Here is a 19757-nt window from a genome sequence, read left to right as displayed (position 1 = left end):
TATAATATCAATGATATAATCACTAACTATATTGTTTTCTAGCTTGCGCACAAAAATCACCTTCGAGAATTTCTGGCTTCGAGCTGCATGAAAACCTCAGTTTTCATGCGGAACAGGAAGGGATTGTTTCAGGCAATGGTGCCTGCATACGTGTTTAGTGGCACGGGAACAATGAAAGCTCACTGCGCACACGTGAGCAGCCCATACCAAGTGCGTATTCCATGCATGGCACGCAGTGGCAGCTGCTGCCTATGGAAAGCTGCGTGCATGCGCTGCGCAAGCTTGTATTCATAGTGGAACAGGACAGATTATGAATTTCATTGATGCTTCATTGTTATTTTTATTTATTTGCACATACTGCTGCCCCATAGGAGGGCTATTGCAGGAGGGGTTTTATACACTGGTGAACAAAAAGTAAAAAAAAGCAAAGTGAATTAAACAATGACTCGTACAACATTAGCAACCTTACATAATAATACAACAGTGAAAGCACTGAAGAAACGTTTTCTTCAGCACTAAAAGCAACGAAACAGTGAAATGCATACACATAAAGCTTAAATTAAGCATAATTTAAGCATTTACGCACAATTGTTTTCAAAAGGAGCACTTTCATATTAGCTTATCAGGAGTGAAAAAAGCAGCCAGTTAAGGAATTCTGTAGTTCCATAGTGCAGGGAAAGAAGCTGTACTTGAAAGTATCTGGGGTGACCACATTGTGGTGGCATAATGGACAATAGAGCGAACAAGAGTTTCATACATTAAGAGCTTAGTATCCTTTGGAGCCTTCTGCGTAGTACGACGTAGGTATCCAAGTTGTCTTAAAGCCTTAGAATGTGTTTGGTCAATGGTGCAATGTTTGGTATCCAGACCATGAGAGAGTGTGAGTAAATGTTATGCCAAGGCGTTTATATTCTTGAACTGTGGTTAAAGATCATCCATTCTGGGAATATGTCACAATTACTGGCTCCACTTTTTTTTTTGTAAAGGACAAAGCAACTTTTTTTAGAGTACAGCTCTTAGGCGTCTGTTCTTGCAGCGAGCATGGGTGTCGGCTGTCAGCGTCCCGTGTAACCGAGCGAACAAGCACAGTCAAGGATGAGACGGCAATAGCAAAAAGAGCACAAGGAGGAGGTTGCAGTGGAACCATGAGGCAGAAAGGGGAGAAGGAGGGTATGGCAAAATCATGAGAAAAAAAGTGTAGTGCTGCACAAAATGGGCTCTGCGGCGACGATGGAGCCAGAGTAGCGCGCATTGCCTGTTCATCGATGACGCCACCGATAGCATATATGGACACAAAGCGTTGCATGAGCGGAGGTCTGTCTGTGGCGGCTCCTGTGAAGTGTGCCCAGGCATCACCCATGCACTGTGTTACGTAATCTCCAGATTAGCTAGGCAGTTGCGCCACACTTCGCTCTGTTTGGAATGTGCTGCACGAGACAGGTTGTCTGCACCAGCCAATATATTGACAAATGAAAACACGTATAGAGCTGTGCTCAAATTTCTCAGTAGGGAATATTGTAATCGTCTGTGAATTTTTTTGAAATGAATGTTAATTTTTCATTTTTCACACCAAGCACCAAAAGAGGCAAAGGAATCACTCAGTCACTTATGATTAGTCACAAAGTCAATCACGTCGTATAAGATATTTTTATAAGACATATTTTGACAGGTTATTGACATAAATTAAAAACAATAAAGGACCCAGGACTGTTCCTTGTGGAACCCCAGGACCTACTTCAGGAATTGATGGCCTTGCGCAACTGAAGTCGATGTATTGCGACCAGTTAGAAAGAAAACTAGCAACTACAATCCAATCAACCAGACGGGAATTTTTTAGTACCACATTTAATTTTGCAAGATGTGAGAATGAAGTCCTGAATCGAAATCTTTTCAAAAATTAATAAAGGTAACATCAATATGTTTACCTAGATCTATTTTATAAGCAATGTGATGGGTGAATTCGCTGAATTATGTGATAGTGCTGAAATCACGTCTAAAGCCATGCTGAACATTAGTTAAAATATTGCTTGACTGAAGAAAATTCATTATGTGTTTTTATATATGTTCCAGCATTTTGCACTAGTGGGGAATTAAAGAAATTGGCCTGTAATTTCTGTATTGTCACCTGTCTTATACAAGAGCAAACTTGCTCTTGCAAGTTTCCAGGATGAAGAGGCGGTTGCTGTTTCTAAAGACTTGTTGAGTATAACTTCAAGGTAGCGTGATGTTCATTCTGAATAGCAAAGTAAAAACAAGTTTGAAATACCATCAAGCTACTAGATTTTTGTCTGTCTAAAACCAAATTAAGGATGCCATTAACATTAACTGTAATGTTGGAAATAGAATAAATTGAATGGGTATCAAAAACCAGGTACATATGAGAATCATTTGTGTAGACAGAAAAGAATTATTCATTGAATGCATTGGCGATGTGCACGGGATCATTTACACTTTCATTAGTGATAGTAAATGAAGATGAAGAATCAGTAACAGGCAGGACAGAATGCCTGAACTTCCGAGGATTATTTCTTAGTAATCCTGGCAGCTCAGCATGAAAGAAAAGATCTTTGGCAAGTTTTATTTTCAGATTAAGTGCCTCTTTGGCAGATGAGAACCTAGCAATGGCATCGGTCGTTGCTGTGTTTTGAACATCTGAGTCGTCTAACGCGGCATGATAATTGCAGAACTTCTTTTGTTATCCAAGGGATGGCACAATTTCATTTTTCTTACTTTTTAACAGAAGAAAGCAGAGAATGCACAGCTGTTTAATGCTTTCAAATTCCCGAACTAGTGTATTCACGTCACAATCTTTACAGTGTGTGCAAAATGATTCAAATCCTTCTGATAAAACCTCAAGAACAGATGGGTTTTCAGAGCGATGAATGTCGAAAAAAGCTTGAATTTGGCATGCAGTTTACAGATGGCGATATAAACACTACCTTGTGATCTGAAATTCTTTTAATAATTTCACATTTGTACAGCTTATCGACAAGGTCAAGAAATGCTTTGTCTAGTTGCGCCCTGAACTATTTGTATAAGCCCAAAAGATGAAGAAAAGTTAATTATTTGCCTACCTGAAGAACTGCAATGTGAAAGTGTGGGCCAATGAATAACCGGTGTAATAAAGTTTCCGATTAGAATTAAACTAGAAGCACGACAACTGTGCATGTTGATATAAAAGAAGGAAAAGGTTATCGGGTGAAAAGGCAGGTGGTTGATAGAAAACGGTGTCTATGGTTGTTTTTTTGCCCAGGTACAATGTACACCAAAGAAATCTGCCCACTTAAAATGTTGACGATCTGCCCTCTGAAAACCAAAAATAAGTCTGATAGGCCCAGCTCTTGGCATTCTGTGATATGCCTCTGAATATGCCTATAGTGTTCTGTTCAAAGGTGGAGCTGTCACTTGAGTGATGCATCAAATATAGGGTTGTGCAGTGAAAAAATACTGACGTTTTCATACAAAAACGTGAACATAACACCCACATACCTTTTGGGTGGTATGAGTGTGACCGAAGCTTACTGCACAAACGCTATTCACCAAGTGCGAAAACTTGCAGTGTATGGTGCACATTACTGCTCACTAAAGCTCCGTATTTTATTTGTACATGTACTGAATGGGAAGGCCGCAGCGGTGGCGTAGAGGTAGAACACCCGCCTCGCGTGCAAGAGGTCCGTGGTTCGAATCCCGGTGCCGCGCAATTTTCCACCGGATTAAAAAAAAAAAAAAAAAAAAAATCCGCGTGTTGATAAAATTGCATAAACAGGCCTGGAGTGTGGCCTGATGCCGGTGACCAGAACCGGTAACACACTCCCTCACCAGAGCAGGATTGGCCACCCTGGTGCAGTACTTGGCCACAACCTCCTATATGAACACAACAATCAAACCCCGGCCCTCAGTCCCCAGCAGCTGCGAAGCAACTGACCACGGCGGCGGTCAGACCTGCGACGCTGCAGAGGGTGCTAAGAATCCCTGGCTCCGGACAGGCCGCCATTGGAATATGAACCTGGCAACGTTTAACGCAAGAACATTATCTAGTGAGGCGAGTCTAGCAGTGCTATTGGAAGAATTAGAGGGCAGTAAATGGGATATAATAGGGCTCAGTGAAGTTAGGAGGCCAAAAGAAGCATATACAGTGTTAAGGAGCGGGCACGTCCTGTGCTACCGGGGCTTAGCGGAGAGACGAGAACTAGGAGTCGGATTCCTGATTCATAAGAATATAGCTGGTAACATACAGGAATTCTATAGCATTAACGAGAGGGTGGCATGTCTTGTTGTGAAACTTAATAAGAGGTACAAAATGAAGGTTGTACAGGTCTACGCCCCTACATCCAGTCATGATGACCAGGAAGTCGAAAGCTTCTACGAAGACGTGGAATCGGCGATGGGTAGAGTGAAAACAAAATACACTATACTGATGGGCGATTTCAATGCCAAGGTAGGCAAGAAGCATGCTGGAGACAAGGCAGTGGGGTAATATGGCATAGGCACTAGGAATAGCAGGGGGGAGGTATTAGTAGAGTTTGCAGAACAGAATAATATGAGGATAATGAATACCTTCTTCCGCAAGCGGAATAACCGAAAATGGACATGGAGGAGCCCGAACGGCGAGACTAGAAATGAAATAGATTTCATACTCTGCGCTAACCCTGGCATCATACAAGATGTGGACGTGCTCGGTAAGGTGCGCTGCAGTGACCACAGGATGGTAAGAACTCGAATTAGCCTAGACCTGAGGAGGGAACGGAGGAAACTGGTACATAAGAAGCCGATCAATGAGTTAGCGCTAAGAGGGAAAATAGAGGAATTCCAGATCAAGCTACAGAACAGGTATTCGGCTTTAAGCCACGAAGAGGATCTTAGTGTTGAAGCAATGAACGACAATCTTGTGGGCATCATTAAGGAGTGTGCAATAGAAGTCGGTGGTAACTCCGTTAGACAGGATACCAGTAAGCTATCGCAGGAGACGAAAGATCTGATCAAGAAACGCCAATGTATGAAAGCCTCTAACCCTACAGCTAGAATAGAACTGGCAGAACTTTCGAAGTTAATCAACAAGCGTAAGACAGCTGACATAAGGAAGTATAACATGGATAGAATTGAACAAGCTCTCAGGAACGGAGGAAGCCTAAAAGCAGTGAAGAAGAAACTAGGAATTGGCAAGAATCAGATGTATGCGCTAAGAGACAAAGCCGGCAATATCATTACTAATATGGATGAGATAGTTCAAGTGGCTGAGGAGTTCTATAGAGATTTATACAGTACGAGTGGCACCCACGATGATAATGGAAGAGAGAATAATCTAGAGGAATTCGATATCCCAGAAGTAACGCCGGAAGAAGTAAAGAAAGCCTTGGGAGCTATGCAAAGGGGGAAGGCAGCTGGGGAGGATCAGGTAACAGCAGATTTGCTGAAGGATGGTGGGCAGATTGTTCTAGAAAAACTGGCCAGCCTCTATACGCAATGCCTCAAGACCTCGAGCGTACCGGAATCTTGGAAGAACGCTAACATAATCCTAATCCATAAGAAAGGCGACGCCAAAGACTTGAAAAATTATAGACCGATCAGCTTACTGTCCGTTGCCTACAAAGTATTTACTAAGGTAATTGCAAATAGAATCCGGAACACCTTAGACTTCCGTCAACCAAAGGACCAGGCAGGATTCCGTAAAGGCTACTCAACAATAGATCATATTCACACTATCAATCAGGTGATAGAGAAATGTGCGGAATATAACCAACCATTATATATAGCTTTCATTGATTACGAGAAAGCGTTTGATTCAGTCGAAACCTCAGCAGTCATGGAGGCATTGCGGAATCAGGGTGTAGACGAGCCGTATGTAAAAATACTGAAAGATATCTATAGCGGCTCCACAGCCACTGTACTCCTCCATAAAGAAAGCAACAAAATCCCAATAAAGAAAGGCGTCAGGCAGGGAGATACGATCTCTCCAATGCTATTCACAACGTGTTTACAGGAGGTATTCAGAGACCTGGATTGGGAAGAATTGGGGATAAGAGTAAATGGAGAATACCTTAGTAACTTGCGCTTCGCTGATGATATTGCCTTGCTTAGTAACTCAGGGGACCAACTGCAATGCATGCTCACTGATCTGGAGAGGCAGAGCAGAAGGGTGGGACTAAAAATGAATCTGCAGAAAACTAAAGTAATGTTTAACAGTCTCGGAAGGGAACAGCAGTTTACGATAGGTAGCGAGGCACTGGAAGTGGTAAGAGAATACATCTACTTAGGACAGGTAGTGACTGCTGATCCAGATCATGAGAGTGAAATAATCAGAAGAATAAGAATGGGCTGGGGTGCGTTTGGCAGGCATTCGCAGATCATGAACAGCAGGTTGCCATTATCCCTCAAGAGAAAAGTGTATAACAGCTGTGTCTTACCAGTACTCACGTACGGGGCAGAAACCTGGAGGCTTACGAAAAGGGTTCTACTTAAATTGAGGACGACGCAACGAGCTATGGAAAGAAAAATGATAGGTGTAACGTTAAGGGATAAGAAAAGAGCAGATTGGGTGAGGGAACAAACGCGCGTTAATGACATCTTAGTTGAAATCAAGAAAAAGAAATGGGCATGGGCAGGACATGTAATGAGGAGGGAAGATAACCGATGGTCATTAAGGGTTACGGACTGGATTCCGAGGGAAGGGAAGCGTAGCAGGGGGCGACAGAAAGTTAGGTGGGCAGATGAGATAAGGAAGTTTGGAGGGTCAACATGGCCACAATTAGTACATGACCGGGGTAGTTGGAGAAGTATGGGAGAGGCCTTTGCCCTGCAGTGGGCGTAATCAGGCTGATGATGATGATGATGATGATGATGATGATGATGATGAATGGGAAGAGTGGAGCAGACGGAAAATGCAATGGGGTAAGCCATGGAGCACCAGGCGATTCATTTTATGTCGATCTGAATGTGACGAAGAGCTTCCTGCCAACAGACCCAGCTGCGGGCTCAACCTAAGAGGAGACAAATATGCCTCCACTATCTCCATGTTGGTATTGCACGGAGATATCGCTGGGCAGCAGTGGGATAAGGTGTATGTTTGTTAAGTGGAGGTGTGGCCCTTATAGAAGAAAATACGGCAATTGAAAGTGAAAAGGTTGTGTTGTTCTGCATCACTAAGCAGTTCACACTTTTATAAGTGACAAAATGTTGGAGGTCACCTCCTTTGTGTTTTTGTGTTTCCTTTGCTGTTGTGTAACACATGGTAAATTGTAGACTTCTGCATGTGTAGGTTGACAAAGAAAATGACTTCTACGGGGGAAGTGGTGCGCCTCCATCTTCTCGGGGCTTGAGTCCTCCTTATGTGCGACCTCCAATGCCACCACCCCCTCCTCACCACCTTCCCAGAGGTGGGCGGAGAGGCGATGGCCGCAGGGATGATTTCTACGGGTGAGTGCCTAGTGTGTGTCACTATTTACTCATAGCCATTAGTCATCTAAGTTAGCGGGCTTATGTGTTGCTGGCTTAAGTCAGATAACAGTATTGTTATGAATAGGAAACCTGATGCACAGTGTACAACAATTTCTATAGGGAAAAGTTAGTGGTAATCGCACAGGCAGGTGCGAAGCTCACAGCTCGAGAGAGACAGTCTGCCACTTCTTCTTTGTCTCTCCCTTGCACGCACAGTCCTGCCCAAACGCACCATAACAATTTGTTCATTTGCAAATTGATGAATTTATTTTCACTGCTGGGAGCCCTCTTGGGCTGTTAGTCTGGTAGTCATAAAGGCCCAACCAAATATTTCCTGCTAAAAAATTAGGTGCACATTCAATTTCTGCTTTGTTTAGGGGCTTTAATATTATTTCAATGCTAGTTTTTTGCATTGAATCCATAAAAAGTGGGTGCACATTCAATTTGGGGGTGTATTAGACATATACCGCCAAATAAATCAGTAGTGTGTTGAATTTTCTGCCACTTTTTTAATTTGACGATTTCATCGGTTCCGCCAGCGTCATATTAAACAAAGTTAAGTGTATTGCTCACGCTACAGCCTTGTATGCATGCTTAAGTTTGCCATTCTTCAATTTTGTTTTCAGCAAGCTGAGCTATTGCTGAGTTTATCCATAATTGTTTCAAATGTGGCAGTTCCAACTAAGCTTAACACCCAAGTGTTTTATCTTTGTGTACGGTGGATATGGAAAAAATCAAGGATGAGTTCTTGTTTGACACAGTCGTAGACTGATTTATTAAAGGAGCAGCACTGACACAAAAAAGTGATATATAATATTTAGAAAAAAAATCTCAAATTCAAGATTTGCTGAGAGAACAACATAAAACAGTTCGAAAACGCATGGACATACAAGTGAAAAAAACACAATAAAAATATCCAACATATACAAAATTTGCAACATTGCCTCGTTTCTTGTTTGTGAAAATTTAGCACGCCGATCTACAACTGTCAATATTTTTTTTTTTTTTTTGAACTCTGGCACCAGTGGTCAGCACTCAGTTCCCACCCTTCTCGTGCCACTCGAAGAAACAGTTCTGGGCAGTCGTAAAGCACAAGTGAACTTAGCATGTGCTGCAAAAGACATTCGTTTTGAGCTTGATTTTCTTCTGCTCATAGCACACCTTGCAGTTTCTGCGTTTTGCCGCTTTTCCCGGCTTGTGGAGTGCGTGTTTTGCGACAGGTGGTGGAGGCGTGTGAGCCTGCTTGGCACCGTCCAGATTCAGAAGCTGTTGAATGAGCTCTTCTCTAAAAGCTAAGTGGCCAAACCCGGCAGTGCGTGCCAGCTCAGGAATCTCTGGGTGCAATGTGCAGTGAGCTTGGAAGAGTGGGAAACTGTTCACATATGCAATATCGACGCAGTGGAAGAAAAGTCTTCCACCACCGCACGCTTCTCATTAGAACATTATAATAGCCAATCATTTGATCTGATTTATCTATGCCTAGCATGCCACCATTATAATCATGGATCAGCGGAGGCTTTGTTACAGATATGAGTCCAGGAATTTAGCCTTCTTTTCCTTCTTTTTGCGGTGACTGTGTCATTTGCAGTATGAACCCTGCTCATCATGTTGACAACACGCCGGTCTTTCCACTGAAAGCATGAAGGTACAGAATATTCTGATCGCACAACCATCGAATGTTGCCGCGTCGAGCTTTCTTTCCCCATCGTGCATCCTTCAATTTGGCAGGAAATCCTCGGCGATCCTTGCGTGTGGTTCCGCAAGCCAATGCTTTTTGGTTGAGATGACTAAACAGGCACGTTGAAGTGTAAAAATTGTCCATAAGGATCCTGTAGCACTGATCAAGATATTTGTGACACAGCTAGTAAACTACATCGAAAGCCAACCCATGGGGCCCTGGCTGCTCACGCTTCCCGGTACACACACTAAACTGTGCAGTATATCCGGTGCCAGGGTCACCTAGGACCCACAGCTTGTAGCCCCATTTTGTTACTTTATCTTTGATGTACTGTCGGATGCCTAACCACCCTTTCGATTTGACCATGTGCTCATCCACGGAAAGATTGCTATGTGGCTAGAAAAGATTCACGGACTCTTCATTCATGTGCTCCAGGAGCCATCACATGTATCAGAGTTTTCCTCTTAAATTTTGTCGGTCATCGTCCAAGTCTGCAGCATGCAACATTGCAAGGCGAACTATAAAGCGGCGTCACCGCATGGTCCGTGGTGGGAGCAGACCACTTTACAGATTTTCTACATTGCAATACAACTTCAGCCGAGGAACCTTCACAATGCCCATGTAAATTACGAGTCCGATGAACTTCACCATTTCACTTGGGGTGACTTCTTCTCAAGATCCGTCGGAACAAGCATGCGTTGGTTTCTCTAAAATGTGAGTCCAAGCATATTTGTTTGTGTTTTCGCAAATGGTTTCCATCATGTTCATCGAGAAAAACAGAAGAAAGAAGTCCAGAGCAGTCATGAATTTTTTTATCCGCTTCTGAGCGCCGTGCCCACATCAGCGTCCTAGTACATGCCGGGTTCCAGTCTCGGTGAAGACTCGGTCCGCCTCTGCGCTGGCGGCAGCAGATCATTACTGTAGCTCGTTGAGACCCTACCAAGTAAAGATAAAATAATGAAAACATGTAGCGACCCCGTTTACTTACTCCAGAGAGAACTGAATGTGGAACTATGCTCACCTTCGGCTACTAGATGAAGTCCGCAGTTCGTCATCGCCCGAATCAGAGTCTAAAATGAAATCGGAGCTGCCGAAATCGTCTTCAGACTCTTCGCTGCTCGATTCATTAAAGAAATCCGTTGTCGAAGCAGCGGAATCGCGCGATTGACGGCGGTCTCTTTGAACGACCGGACGCGAGCGCGACGCCATATTCCACTGCATCTGCCGCAGCTGCACTCTAGAAAATGCTCTCTCACGTATCGCCGCCTGCTGGAAAACAAAAGAAACTACTCAGAAACCGAGAGTCTAGTTCCCAACGACCTCCTAGATGGGGCTACTTGTCCAAGCGCGCGTAAATTTGAACGTGGCAGCGCGTGCAAGACCGTCTAAAATTTATAATCGATGGCCTATGGGTCGGTCCCGAAATTGTTGGAACATATTTAAAATCAATTTTAAAGTACGTGCCCACAGCCGCAGCACAAAACGCAGCACCTCGCAACATCGACATCAAGGAAGGATGGTAAACAACCGAGAAGACACTACGTCACAAGATTTTGTTGGCTGCCATGCTGCTTGCATGTGCTCTTCATCTCATTTGTTGCTTGTGGGACACTCCGTGTCACTGCAACTGCAGAATTAAGTGGCAATTTTTGTCGTCTTAAATACCGTGCAGACCACGACGTTCGATGCTGATTTGTCGTGTCTTACCATTGAACGTGGCCGATGTGAGGGTCTTGAGGTTCGTCCTTGCTGTTGCCAGCTGCAATATCAATCGGAGTCGCTGCTTTCTAGTGGGCAGAATCGAAAGCGATTGGCCACATCTAATATGGCAGTGACTCCCACCTGCGGGAAATCGTCACCGCTGGACAACAAAAACGAGGACGACGATGGTGGCAAAGACATCACAAAGTGCATACAGGTGTAGCAGACCAACTAGCAACACAAAGCTTGTCTGTGCTGGTGTACACGTCAGAGTATACGTCAGAAATTTTTGCGATCACGTGCGCAGCTGTGTTTACATTCCTTCTCTGGCCCATCTCGCTGCTCTCTGAAACCGAAACTCGGACTGGTCGCTACAGACAAGACTCCAAATAATTACCTGTCATGCTCGGAAGTAAATGAGGTTTCGTGCTGGTATTACTGGGTCATTAGCTACTTATTAAAGCAAAAAAAAAAACAAATCGAAATTTTTTGTTAGTACACCTTTAAGGTGTGCTTTCATATCCCATATATTACACCAATCATTAAAGGGGTCCTGAACCACCCCTCAAGCTTGGTGAAAAGACCTAGTCCATGGATAGAGTACATGGTGTGGGAAGATCGCAAGTGTAGCGCGATGTCACCTTTCTCTCTGATGCTCTCTTCACCAGAAGCCTGCTCCTCACTCATTTCTGGACACTTTATTTCGTAATATAGCGGATTCCCATATGGTAGCTGCTATTGGCCAACAGCTGATTTCAATCAAGAAGGGTGTTTGGATCAGTGTGCTTCTTCCTGCTGTTATTTATTGACGAAGTTTAATAAACATGCTGAAGTAAGCGATAATGTGCTTTCAAATTTCGATAATTAACATACTTCCAGAAGAAGCCAACTATCATCTGCTCACACTTGGCCATGGCTGCCCGTGGAGCAATCAAGCTTTCGCCACCCTGCTTATCAATATCATAGTTATTGGGTCTCACTACTTTCAACTAGTTTTAATAAGTGCCCAACTGGCCTCGAATCCCACGGAACTTAAGGCCAGACTACATGCACGCTTGCCAGCACGCTCAGTCCTGGCCATTCCTGGTTAAACACCTAGGCAGACTTATTGATAATAGCGCTTCAAAATGCATAAGTTAGATGTGGCTACTATCTATTGGTCAAGCCGGTGAAGTTAGCACGGTCAGACGAGCACATGAGCACAAGCACGCACTCAAGCTATGTCGAGCACAAAGCAAACGCTGCGCATAAGCACTACAGTTGCACGTAGCTGCAGTCTGCTACGTAGTATGGATATCGCAGCGGCCATGGGGTGCTGCAATGAGTCCACTGGCTGAGCACACTGCGGCTTCCTGAGGACAACTGCATTTAGCTTGTTTGGCGCATCAGGTGCCAAAATCGGAAGTGGTGTCGTCTACGTTAACAGCCAAAATCAAATTTGAATTGCATGCCACGTTGATATTCAGTAGGTGGGGCGTTGTGAGCGCGCCCTGCTCCACTGTAGCCTTCGCAGCGCAAGGCAATGAAGGAGCGGAAGCGCCACAAAGTGTGTGTTGGATTGCCAATAACTCTGCTTCTGTTGGACGCATTGAAGTACTTTTTGTGGCAAAGTATTTCTGAAATAGCCAATTTTACCTTCAAATGCATTCCTCCACTTTGATAAAAAGTGGTTCGGGGCCCCTTTAAGGATCTGCAAGGATTTGCTTGGGAAAACATGATCACAGGCATTTTTAACATGGCAGGGCAGTAGGCAGTCATCTGCAAATAAACTCAGTTCAACCAGTGGGTTGGATTTTGTGGCAAACTTTGTGACTGCACGACATGGGAACAAGCTGATGAAACTGAAGTGCATCTCTCTTGCTGCGATGCGAAGTAAAACAAAAACACGCAGCTGTCGGTTTTCCTGTTTTTTTATTTCTCTAAACTTTTGTTCATCTATTGAAGCAGCAGATTACACAAATGACAGATGTTGCCTTGAATAATTCTCGAAGTCACGGGTCACTATGAGCGACGTCACTGCACGGACACATGTACATGGCGCATTTGCACGTGGCTTGGAGCGCTGTGTTCGTGAGGAGATGGGCAAACGGCATTCGGTTTGAAATTTGAGCTCCTTCCGCAGCGCGTAGCGATGTAATACTTAGCAGACACAGTCGTTAGCGCGCATTGTATGCACTTTGCTTGTCAGCTCATAATGGTCAGACCTGGTGAGGGGCCCTTGAAAAGCAGTCATAAATTTCACCCCGAGTTATCACCTACCGTATTTACTCTCATAATGATCGCACTCGCGTAATGATCGCACGCCTGAATTTTGTCGTCAAAATTCGATTTCTTTTCTTTCCTGTGTAATGATCGCACCCTGAACTTGTCGCAGCGACGTGTCGTGTGCCAAGTCTAGCTAATGATGATCGCGCTTACCATCTGTTAAATGCTACACGAACGACTCTTCAAGACATACCAAGCGGTCTGCACGCACCCAACATTCTTAAACAGATACCCCATTTATTCCTTTCATCACTTTTGGCACTTCCATGAAAAAAAAAAGCTACAACCAAACTTGCCTCACCTTTATTATTTGTAGGTTTCATAATGGTTTTGGCCAACAACAACAACATAAAAGGCGCCTTTCGATTCTTCTCGTCTGCACTCATTGGCACGCAACAAATTGCGAGCGGCAACGATAGTGGCCACGTTTACACTGATACGTTGGAAGTGTACCCTATTCATATGCCGATGCTTGTAACACAGCTAAGATATTCGCCCACCTTTAGCGGAAACATGCCATATTAGGATAGGCGTGAAGGCATTTGCCACAGCTTCAGCAGCATGCCCGCCATGTGTTTTTACGTCACTGGCGGCTAAGCGCGCCCATTTCTGTTTCTGTCCCCTCAAATTAGACATGGCTACTTTATTGTCGCAAACTTGCCGATATTAACGATATTATTCGTTACTGATACGGAAGAAACTGTTTCAATGCACGTAATGTACTCACGAGAAGAAAAATAATCGCGTTCGGCTTGCTCCGCCGGCCGCCATTTTTGTTTTGGTGTCCCGCACTGACAGCGGCAGCTGCCTGCTTGTTGACCCATTGTCATCCCGCAGCAAATGCGGGATGAAAAAAGAAAATGTTTCTTTTTGCGGGAAATTTAACCCGCGTAATGATCGTACCCCTGAATTTGCGTCGATTTTTTTTACAAAAAAAGTGCGATTATGCTAGTAAATACGGTAATTGAATTTCATTCTAGGGTTTTACATGCCAAGAACACAATTGAAATTATCTTGCAACTTTGTGCTTAGCAGCGTTACACCATAGCCGCAAAGTCACCACAGTGAGTAGGTTATCACTTAAGCTGTCAGTCATTGCAGGCAAGCAGGAGGCTGAAACGACATGAACACTGATGACATTGGTGTTTTCCTGAATCGTGGAGCCATGGATCTTCACTTCCAACTAGTTCGATTGTAGTTGGTTCCTTTGAAGGGTGCCTAACCAGGTCCTGTTGGAAATTTTCATTGGACTGGAACTTGCAATGTGCCATACAGAGAGTGTTCTACTACAGTAATTTTTATAGAGCATTTAGTGATTGATAAAATTTTGGAATTAACTCGAGTGTAATGGCAAATTAAATGTTCGTAGGTGATAGTGTGAACAGATGACATACCTTGCTCGAAGCAAAGGCTCTCCCATTGCGTCCACTGGCATACACAAGCAAGTCAACTGCTTGCTTTGATGTTGGAGCCATAGGTCCGTGCTACGCGAATACATAAGCCCAGCCGCTTTTTTCCCTCTTTTTTCCGAGCTGTGTGGCACATTTCTGAGGCAGGTTTATGCGGGAATTCCCTTGTTCATGTTCCGGCCGGCTGTGTCAATACTGCAAGTAGGAAGTGTGACATTGTGGACAAGAGCTGTTGCGTAATCGCTTTTGGCAAAAAGAGTTTGCATGGGGGAAGTTGACTGTTGATTGGATGCTAAACTACCTGTTTACTAATTTTTTAATCAAGCAAACAAAAGCACTTTTTCATAGAGTGCACAATAAAGGTGTTAGAAAATTGGTAAAAAATATCAGGAACCAACTTCTTGAATGTTACTTTTTTCATTTTATCCAGCTTCGATGAGCCAGATCCTCTGGAGCACTCGGAACGAGAGGCAAGAGAATACTGGCGTGGAGGACGCTACGAGAACTTTGAAGTGCGCTGGAGCAATCGGCAGGAGTTTGACCACAGGGTAAGCACTGTCCTGTGATGGTGGTTATGCTGTCTGGGATTTTATGGTACGAAAGGTGAAGGGGGGGGGGGGGGGAGTTTGCCCAACCTTTTCTGGTTTGTTGACCACCATGAACCACTGGTAGGGTGTCTCCTGGGCCATGTGCCTCAAGTCTTCGTTTACCTTTGATCCTGTGCAGTAAAACTTCGTTAACTCGACGCTGTCAAAAAAAAGTTCAAGATAGGCAAATTCGCAAATAGAAGCCTGCTGGCTGCACATAGACCACATGGAAGCTTTTTGAAAAGGCACCAGTAATATTCTTGATCAATCACTGTCACATTCCTCGGTGCTGTACTTGGTGGCGTCTATGGGCAACATTGTTACTGGCAATGTGGCAAGACAGTGTGCTTGGCACTGAGTCAAGACGATTGATCTTAATGCAAGATTTGAAGCCAGACATCTGAGAAGTTCATAACCTGTTCCAGAGTTCCAAAAAGATAATGCTGGTCATCCCTGCAGCCTAATGAATTCAGGGCAAATACATTTCACCAACTGAAACTGAACTACAAAAGAACACAACTGTCGTGCCTTTAGCACATGCTCACAAGTGACATGACATTTATGCAGTAGCACAAGCATGAAGTGAGCATCGTTATCAAGCTGCCATCTTGCTGAAACGCCATGAGCTGACATACTTCGTGGGGGCGCATCGCGTGGACTGAGTGCACCTGCACAAAAGTGCTGATTGTCTTGCCCAAGGTCATGATTAATACACTGTCACCGCTTCGACGCATCATTGATGGTGACTCAAATGAGAGGAGCAAAAAAAGGATTCGACTCCCTGCACCTGTGTGCTGGGAGTTGACCCGGCGTGGCATCTGGCTCAGCTAGCAAATTTGGGGCTAGCACGATTGCTCGCTGCCACTGGAAGAAAATAGATTGCAAGCAACGCTGCCCCATTGCCAAGGCAATGCACGACCAGCAAGACAAAAGTGCCATACTAAGTTTGTGACATGGCCACTCAATGAAAACATGCACCTTGTGTGTTTTTATGGAGTGGCCGTGGTTCTGATCTGAGAAGAAGCACCAAAAATCTGATGCACTGGGAAGTTTGGCAGTAGTAATGTGTCTCATTTCCTCATTTGTGAGGGCAAATAGCAATGCTTCCTACAGGCACTGGTTACTCTCTCTGACAAGACTTTGGGCAACATGGCACAAAGGGTGAAGTGCTTTACCGGGAGAAACGTCAGGGCCCCTCCTGCAAAAGATTGCCCAATTACAAGGGTGTGAACCAAGGTTAATTGACACTGTTAATCGAAAGTTTCCATGTACATATAATTGAGGAGTTTTTTTTCGAAATGGGTCAAATCCACGTAAACAAAAGTTGAGAAAAAAGCAAAAATTTTTTACCGGACCTAAATGCAACGCTAGCAAAGCTATTATATGATATGCTTTACATGTCGGCTAGGGCAAGTTTACGACCACAAGTAATGAAAAATTATGCGGCAGATATGCCCAATATTAGGGTGAGAACTCTGGATTTGGCTCGTATTGAATTGAAACACTGGATTTTAGGCGGTATTGTTATGAAAACTTTATTAAAATTGGCTTTCCAGAATGGCATCATGTAATAATGACAGAAAAGCTATAATAACATTGGCAGCAGGGCTTTGCTGTGCTTCAAGAACAATAGAACTATACTTGAAGAGCAGGTGCGTCTTCTTGGCAGCATAAGCAGCTCTCTTCTAATTCTTCCGCAGGATCATTTCCTTGGGCGCGCCTGAAGACACTAACGAAGTACGCAAGCTCTTCATTGTCTTGCCAGGAATTTCCGAAATGCTTCACAAGAAGGCTGGTCACATCTCTGACTTTCATTTCGTTGACGTGGTGTGCGTACAGTGCACATCTTATGGGTGCTTGTGCAAGGGACCTTCCCCTTTTTAGCACTGACACGAAATTTGACACAGAAACTTTATAGTGAGGCTCTGCTCTAATTTGAGGACTCCTACTAGCTGCATTTCTTTGAATGTAGAAGACCTTCGTTTCGGTTATCTTGAACGGCAAGCTGGATGTCGACTTCATCACCGCCGTGCAGTAGGCCTTCCAGTCGTACGCATGCCAATGTTTTCCAAGCTCTAACACAGTGCCGTGATTTGAAGAAATCCTTTGGTAGCTTTGTGGATTCAGAATTTCTTCGTGTCGTCTAACATCTTTTTCAATTCTGCCAAATACCCTGTCTGGGGGTAAAAAACTGTGTCCTGTGACAGGAAACACAAGGGAAACTACTGAGACACCTGCTGGAGCCTCATTCTGGAGCCACCAAAGAAGCATGCAAAGCACAGTACTGTTCTTGTTTTGTCCAGCACAGCCATCGGCTACTAACCGCACCTCTCTAATTCCTTCGAAGTTAGCGCTTCGAAGTGTATTATGTACCGCACTGGCTACTTGGTTGCTTCCTTTGGAGCTTTCATCTTCGCTCCATGTGTAGGAATGGATGGCCTCTTTGGGCATTGATCCATCTGCCTGGTTTTCCACCACGCAGAGGTGGTACTGATAGAGCTGGTGGCTGTAGTAGGCTTCCTGGTCCGGAACTTTGGGGAGCACTTGATTTTGTTGGCAATCAAATGAGAATGTTTTCAAGTCTTCCCTCTTCTCACGCAGCAGGGAATAAAAAGCCTTATACTTCAACTTGTGTACACGTTGCTCTGTTATGACACGCTGCTTCTGTGAAACATCTCCACAAGTTTTCATCTCATACGCATTTTTCAGGCACACAGAGCAAACGTCTGTCCTCGGTGTTCTGAACGAAAGATTGAACGTCGCTCGAAAAATGTGGTGAAAGAAGCCATACTTCACCCTCACATCTTCGGGTGCTTGTTGGTTATAAATCTGCCACAGGTTTCGGATGCTCTTCAGCTCACTTGGAAGGTATAACTTTTTTGTCTTCTTCCGGTTGTAGTGCGACTCTCTTGCCCGAAGTCGCTTAATGAAACCCACAACAGCTGATCGCTTTCGACCGTAGCGCTTGATCTTCTGGTCACCTCCACGACTGTCGGCTTTCACTTCACCTTTTTCATGCTTGTGCTTTATATAGCGAGTAACTGTGCTGTGACTAATATCAAGCACTGCGCAAAACATATCGCGACAAACACGAATCTCTTGGCCATTTTCTATCCGTACCTTGTAAACAACAGCAAGGCTCCGACGAGGTTCCGCTTCTTTTCCTCTCCTACGTTTTACGGCTGTTGGCGTGCAGTACATCAAAACGAACGCCTTTTGTTCCACGCTACACAGTTCGTAAAACTTCTCCTTGAAACGTTTAGTGGATGCTTCTGTCACAAGCGCACACCTGAGAGTCTTTTTCGCGTGTTTACATTTTGGCAACGGCGCATTCTTGCTTTTACGGTGGTGATGCGGCTTTTTTTCACTTCGCCGTCGACGTCTAGGGATAGATCTTTCGCCGATCTCTTCATTGCCATCCGAATCCATGAACAACGATATCAGAAAAGCGAAGAACTCGCGAAAACACGAACGAAACACTCTGAGCTGTCAGGCGGGAACCAACTCCTTGGCGGGAACTGACAAGGAGGCAGCGATGGCTAAATGACGTCATGCCAAAAGTGCTCTCCTGTTGGGCAAATGGATTTGGCTCATTTTGATCCGTGCAACAGCTGGATCTGGCTCAATTTCGATACGAAATACGATCTGCGAACACGTTCGCCTGGCGTTATTTGACCCATTTCGTTGCAACGGTTTTTCTATGAGAAAGTTGCCTAGTTTTTCTTGTCATTACCGTTTTATCTGACCCAGTTTCGGTTTGTGGATTTGGCTCATTTCGAAAAAAAAACTCCTCAATTCTATTTTACCCCCGCAGGGGCATCTGCGTCAGCAGGCGTTTGGGGTGTTGCGATACCAGGTACCTGAGCATACGAGGACCCTCCCGCATCTAACCGTGTGTAGCTTAGCTGTGTCCGGGGTAAAGGGGATGCTGTGGGTTGAGCCGATGCTGAGTGCTTAGACCTTTAAGGGGGACGCGGCTTTCGCATCACGAAAAATTGCCAAAAAGTCGATTTTTTGAAAATCACATTTTCAGTTTCTATAACCCTTTTTCTATCCGATACCCAAATATCATCACTGTAAACCACTTAGAAGTGCTCTAAAAAATTCGTTTTATCAGCCTAGGTGGCGAACAATCTTGCGGAAATAAAGAAAGAACAGCGTTTTTCAAGCCGCAATATCTCCGGAACGGCGCAACCGAGCGCCGCCATCTTGGTCTCGTTGGAAAACGCATTTCTCAGTCTTCAAATTTGCCGCTTCAGCTACCTCCTCCATACAGAAACAAGCACACAAAAAGTGAATGACTGAAGGTCATGCCGCAGTCTGCGATTGGTCGCGCCCGCCACGTAACTCCAGCGCGGTTCGCCATTGGTCCGGTGCTCGCGTCGTCTGCTCGGCTCTTTGCACCTCGCGAGTCTGGACGTCTCCACCCGCTGTAATCTCGACGTGTGAAAACGGGCGCTACGCAGAAAGCGCAGTAGCTTGGCCGATCCCTATGCTTATGGACGTTTCAGACTCGCGGCTATGCATACCAAGCATCGGCAACACGAAATTCGCGAGATTCACGCACGGAATCCTCGGACATGTGGCTAAGCCCTTCAGCACTCGGTGTTTCGGAGTTCGTGACCAAGCACATCTCGCACGCAATCCTCTGACACGCGGCTTTCGCACATAGGGAGTCTCCGA

General features: G+C 44.7%; 1 protein-coding gene across 14 annotated transcripts in view; it reads left to right on the top strand.

The window, feature by feature from the left end:
• LOC126547062 (uncharacterized) overlaps positions 1-19757 on the top strand; it is a 273332-nt gene that overhangs the window by 109769 nt on the left and 143806 nt on the right. For all 14 annotated transcript variants that reach the window (XM_050194897.1, XM_050194899.3, XM_055062716.1 and 11 more), the window contains 2 exons: positions 7256-7413; positions 14918-15035. In XM_050194897.1, coding sequence (XP_050050854.1) covers positions 7256-7413; positions 14918-15035 — 276 coding nt within the window. The remainder of the gene's footprint in view (positions 1-7255; positions 7414-14917; positions 15036-19757) is intronic.

The sequence above is a fragment of the Dermacentor andersoni genome, chromosome 1, assembly GCF_023375885.2.
Source record: "Dermacentor andersoni chromosome 1, qqDerAnde1_hic_scaffold, whole genome shotgun sequence".
NCBI classification, from domain to species: Eukaryota; Metazoa; Arthropoda; class Arachnida; order Ixodida; family Ixodidae; genus Dermacentor; species Dermacentor andersoni.
The sequence above is the reverse complement of the archived record's forward strand: the minus strand, read 5'-3'. Positions and strand labels throughout refer to the sequence as shown.